The sequence below is a fragment of the Callorhinchus milii genome, unplaced genomic scaffold (assembly GCF_018977255.1).
Source record: "Callorhinchus milii isolate IMCB2004 unplaced genomic scaffold, IMCB_Cmil_1.0 Scaffold3, whole genome shotgun sequence".
In the NCBI taxonomy this organism is placed as follows: Eukaryota; Metazoa; Chordata; class Chondrichthyes; order Chimaeriformes; family Callorhinchidae; genus Callorhinchus; species Callorhinchus milii.
This window is the reverse complement of record NW_024704744.1, coordinates 43,541,760-43,547,759: the sequence shown is the minus strand read 5'-3', so window position 1 is coordinate 43,547,759 and position 6,000 is coordinate 43,541,760. Positions and strand designations below refer to the sequence as shown.

The 6,000-nt window shown below is 42.3% G+C and overlaps 1 protein-coding gene and 1 non-coding gene across 2 annotated transcripts; both read right to left on the bottom strand.

Annotated features, from left to right (window-relative positions):
• Positions 1 to 235: 235 nt before the first annotated feature.
• rps12 (ribosomal protein S12) lies at positions 236 to 5,306 on the bottom strand. The gene is given in 6 exon segments (NM_001293042.1): positions 236 to 405; positions 1,229 to 1,330; positions 2,067 to 2,169; positions 3,420 to 3,536; positions 5,104 to 5,153; positions 5,278 to 5,306. Coding segments are annotated over 5 exon segments (414 nt in total). The 5' UTR covers positions 5,118 to 5,153; positions 5,278 to 5,306; the 3' UTR covers positions 236 to 327.
• LOC121848606 lies at positions 3,674 to 3,745 on the bottom strand. Its single transcript, XR_006084983.1, has one exon. It is a non-coding gene; the product is annotated as a small nucleolar RNA SNORD101 (small nucleolar RNA).
• Positions 5,307 to 6,000: the final 694 nt, after the last annotated feature.

The window sequence follows — 6,000 nt, the reverse complement described above, 5'->3', positions numbered from 1 at the left end:
CTGTTTTATGTTCAGTAGAGGGAGCCAAGCAATCAGCAGTTACAGCAAATCATTACTCTTACTAATCAAAGAAGATGGCTTAAAATATAATTCATAGGTCATATATGTCAACCTCAATTTGACATGATTATTGTAGATTTGAAAGTTAGGCAACTTATCCCTACTTAATGTACAATACCTTTGGACCTATTGTCACCAGTTTGTTTTGGCAGGATATGGAATAATGAATCTGTTTCAATAAATCAGTTTAATTCATAGAATGCCTCATCAAAAACAGAAAGCAGTCAACACTGAAAAAAAAACAAGTCAGTAAATGTGTCTGGTCGTTTATTTCTGCATAGTTTGCTTCTTTGAGTTGAAATAGTTTTCAATGACATCCTTAGCTTCTGATTCTTTGCCATAATCCTATAAATAGGGGAGAAATGGATTTTAAGAACATACATCACAATCTTATCACAATTTAATCTCCAACTAACCTATTGATGATCAGATTCACTATAAGAGAACAACCTACAAAGTCATTTACTATAAGAGAACAAACCATATGATGGAGATGGGCTTTTCTCCAATGTAGTCATTTTAGGGACCTTAAGGACTATATGAAGAGTCCCAAAGGCTCGTATATCTGACTTTTATTTCTGCCAGTTTTATTCGTTCCTGCTGCAGAACACTGTCAGATCAGCAGCTGTAAGACACCGGCAAACTACAGCAGATTTGAAGTTTAGGTTGCAATGCATTGAAAAATAATTCCATTTAATACAACTCAAATAATGGCCAGAATGAAAAGTGAGTCTTGTTGCCTATTTATTTGGCAAGTTGCTTTTCAGTAAGTTTCTTCCCACCACCAAACCATTGCGGATATAAATCTATGAGACTTGCAGCTCTTCAATACCTCACCAAAGTGACCATTTTACATACAAGAGACTTGAATCAGGAGGATATTTGTCTGTGGGCCACAACAAAGCTGAGCCCATTGCAATGCTCATCCAACGTACACACTTCCTAACAGTGTCAGTGCAAAGTATCTTGCATAGTGAATATTTTCCAAATCCAGCCCTGGAACAATGAGTCCCAACCACCACCCCAGAAAGATCAGCAAACTGACCATAGATCAACAATCAAACCTTGTGCAATACATGTACCCATTAAACAGTCAAATAACTTTTTTTTAAAAATGTATATTTCTTGATAGTGGATTACTTTTCTTTAAAGTAGATAATCAACTCACCTTTACCACAGTACAACTGCAGCCTACAACCTTGCGAGGTTTTCCTTCTTTGTCTATTTTGCAGAGGCCTACCCACTCGCCAAGTTTCTTGCTGTCATCAACCTTTGTGTAGAAGGCAGTAATTAGTTTTGATTAATATGAAGTTAAGCAGTTTAGTACATTGGAAAATAATTCTACTCTGGCATCAAAAATAAGGCACAATTTCTTGATTGATATAATATTTTCTCAATGGCGCCCAAGTTTCAGGAAACTATTCTGTCACTTGGAAGAATCCACGTGGTAGATATCAGCACCATTTCTTCCTTATACAAGAAATTGTGAAGGTTCCTTATAAGATGAACTCCCTAACAGACTAAACACATATATACTGAGAAAATACCAACCCTGGAATGCCAGTCCTATCTGGTATTTGAGGAGCTACAGCACCCTACCAATCGGGCAGAAACCAACACACAATGCAGTAAAATTAAGATATAAATCAACGTTATCAGCCAAGTAACAGCCTTCTTTAAAGCATGTGATATATTTAACCAGGTGGAAACAAAGAATTTGGCAATGAATAGGAATATTTTTAAAGCCAGTCATTATTCACTATAAATTTATTACAGATTTACTATAAGAAAACTACCTATGATGGAGATGGACTTTTCTCCAATGTAGTCATTTTAGGGACCTTAAGGACTATATGTTGAGTCCAGAAGGCTCGTATATCTGACTTTGATTTCTGCCAGTTTTATTCATTCCTGCTGCTGAACATTGTCAGATCAGCAGCTGTAAGACACCGGCAAATTAGAGATGTGAAGTTTAGGGTGCAATGCCTTACACATGACATACACACCTTAATCAGGTTGATCTGATGTTCAGCACATAGAGCCTCCACCAGCTTAACATATGCTGGTTCGTCACAACTGGTTGCAAGGACACACAGATGAGCTTGACGCCTGGAAACACACATGATATTAGAAACATTTTCTGTAGCCTCAGGCTGTAACATTTGCTCAGACACATTCCCAATTAAACTCTAATAACATTGACTTAAAAGTGAATAAAATAAATCTTAAACTAGCTTTCACATTTTAGTAACAATGGCCAGCAATGATGTATGACAAACAGCCTTCATCACGTGCTTAATATTTACAAATATAGAACAGTCATGGACAAGTTACTTCAGGGCCAATAGAAAACCAGAACAGAAGGAAAAGGAATTAAATATCTTCAAGACTTATGGCGCAAATTGAGGAAAAGGTAGAACTTCACTCATTTCATCCTTATGGGTTTGGTCTTAATAGATCAAAAGCACAAGTATAAACAAGTTGCCCAATAAAACAGTAGCAGATTTCCCGAAGCACTTTAACGTTTAAAATTTCAATTATAAGTGTTGTAATCTGTACCTAAAATCTTAGCATTAGGGACAGTAATTTGGTGTAATAAAATTTTAGTAATTTATATGAATTCTCCTAAAAACTATTTAGAAATTAGAAACATTAAACCACAATTTTAATTCAAATAATACAAGGAAATCTACAATCACTGGTTGTAACTGAAACATTACTTGGGTTATTTGTTTGAACAAAATCCATTTCCTTTAAACTACTGATTTAAGAATGTAATATTTTTGCAAGTAACATTGTATTTAAACCATTCATTAGGAGAGAATATGCTTGTTTTGAACTACTGATGTATTAACTTAAAGATTCCACTCAGTACCCTGTTCTAATTATTTTATCAATGAGGTATGATTTTGCATGTGATTTCAGGAATTTAATACGTACATCTTTTAGACAAAATGGTGAGATCAAGCAATAAACTAGTCAGAATACTACTTGGCTCATTTCAAAATTACACCTGCTCTTAATAAACCTCAGCAAGTTTTTACTAATTCTGTGGGATCCTGTAGATCTCCTTCTTTTATTGGAAAAACGATGATTCCAGTTAATGGCCCATTACCAGGTAGCAACCAAAATTGAAATAATTAAAATAACATAACCAGGGAACCTATTAGGAGAATTCAATCAATCTATTATACCAAGATATGTGTAAACTTACTTTACGGTACACAATGCTTTTTTAAAAAAAATTTGCTACAACATTTCTACCTCTAAAGTTTCACCCATCTTAGATTCTCACTGTATACCTTCATTGAACCAGAACGCACATTCAAGCCATGTTGTGATTTAATTGAAGTACTCACTTGTCCAAGGCCTTGATAGCCTCACGGATGCCACGAGCTAAGCCAGCATGGATGCATGCTGTTTTCAGCACTTCCTGAAGTGCAGTGTTAACATCCATTCCACCTCCAGCAATAATGCTGCAAACAAAACACAACTATTATCAAGAGAATGGTATAACTTCCTCTATTAGCATAATTTACAATTATTTAATTTCTTATCAACCCGGAGTCTTCATCACACTTTTCATGAGAATGTTGAGGATTCAAGCTACAAGGTTGTCAGAACAAAATGACTCACTCATCAGGAGAGTGAAGGGGTATCCGACAAATTAATTCATCATTTCAACAATGTAGCTTATTTTCATGAATAATCCTAACTGTGTGATGAAACACTTAGATGTAAAAAGTAGTTAATACTTTGAACAAACTTAAATAGCTATTGACTTTGCAACTATTACATTTGTGTCTTTCATAATCATTAACAGCGCAATTGGTCACATTGTAGAGGGGATTATGGTATCAACACACAATCTGGAGAATCACGGTATCCTAGAAAACATCAGAAATTAGGAAAAGGAGGCCATTCAGCCCATCAAGCCTGTTCCACCAGTTCATCAGATCTCTGTAGATCTTTTAATCCAATTACTGCATCATTCTCCATACCGTTTAATTCTTTACGACCCAAGTACCTGTCCTCTCCTTTTCAAACAATGCTATTGATGCCAGAATTCTAAGGCATAGAATTCAACGAGTTTCAGGCGTAATGGCTGAAAGCACGGCCGCCGCCGATGGAGAAGAGGGGACAAGGGACGAGCAGGAGGCCAGAGCCAGCCAAGCAGAGGTGGCGGGTGGCAGTGTGGGGAATGCAGGTCGGACAGGTAGGGAGGTTCCAAGGTTTGAACAAATTTTTAGCGAATGTGAGGATCTTGAAATCGACCCATTCTGTGATCACTATTATTTTGCTTACATATGATAGTACGCCTTATCGCGTCATTGAGGCACCTTAAAGCACTTCACAGAATACACTGTGAATTTTTTGTGGGTGAAACATGGCAGCAAGTGTCCCGCAAACAGTTGCGGATTGAAGTGACCAATTTTTTTTAGGGAAGGGAGTATTACCCCGGCAAAAGCGATCCGCCAATCGATTAAGAACCGGGTTCCTGCTTACTGCTAGAAAACCAAGAGGCCTGTGGAGTAAGGAAACTTGCCCAACTGTTCATCCCGCCCAGGGGTGGGGGGGGGGGAGCCGGGGGGGGGGGGAGACTGGGGGGAGCCGGGGGGTGGGAGAGAGCCCGGGGGGGGGGGAGCCGGGGGGGGGGGGGGGGGGGGGAGCCGGGGGGTGGGGAGCCGGGGGGTGGGGGAGCCGGGGTTGGGGGGGGTGGCAGTGGAGCTCAACCCAAAACCGAGTTCAGGAATCAGGCGGATTGTGCACTGTGTGAAACCCTGAGAGCACAGAGCAACTAAAGCCCGAGCCCGTGTGTGTGTGTGTGTGTGTGCGCGCGGTACCCGCCCTCCCTCTCTCTGCACAGCCTCAGCGGCTGGAGACGGAGAGGCCGCGGCTCCGGTGCGCACACGTTTTGAAGAGCCTCCGCAGCTCAGCCTTCAGCGGGGAGAGGCGGCGGCCTGTGCTCCCCGCCCTACACTCAGCCCGGGTGAGCCCTCTCCCCCCCCCAGGCTGGCGGCGCGGTGCGGCGCGGCCACTCACCCTTCCTCGGCCATCTTGGCTTCTTGTTGTCAAATCACGCGGCCTCGACGCTGCAATATAAAAGGGGAAAGGCGGCATTAGCGGTGCGGGTGTCGGGCGCGGGGTTCCCGCCGCCGGGCAGTGCGGGATGGCTGCGATAGCGCCCGGATTCCCCGCCGCCTCCATGTTACCCACCCGAACATGAACCGCCAGCGCCGGAAGAGACCGAGCGCCGTGACGTCGGCCGCTTCCGGCCCCGCGCTCGGCGTCACGTGCTTCAACCCAGACCGCCCCCCCCTCTCCCCCGGGCGGTGTTGGGCGGGTTGGGGCGGCTTCACGCCCAATTGGGCGGGATTTTGTTGCATTGCTCTGCAGGGGCTCATTTTTTTTTAACCACAAAAAAAAACATTGATTTGAACCTGCAGAAGGTTTTGCACAGTTTCGAAAGCACCACTCTGCTACCCATAGGAGGCAACACATAATTTGGGGCTAATGTTTGGTTGACTTTAGGCTGCAAACATAATACAATATCTGGCAACTTTGACCCCCACTCTGCACCAACACCAGCTCAACCCAAGTCGACTGTATATTTTCTGGGTGAAACGCAGCAGCCAATTGCACACAGCAGTGTCCCACAAACAGTCATGGATTAATTTTTTCAAGGAATTATTACCCCCAGACTAGTCGGTCATTTGACATCTGAGAAACATGGATTTGTGCCCTCTCTGTGGATGGCAGATACTAGGAACTTCCTGCAATCAATGCTTAGAATGAAATGGGTGAAAGCATTACCACCCTCACTCTACACCACAGCTGTCATCGTCATCAGCCATTCAACAAGCATCTGTCATCAATATGGTGGCAGGACGTTTACAGGACAGCTTGACACGCCAGCTGCATACATTTGCCAAAGGTCCA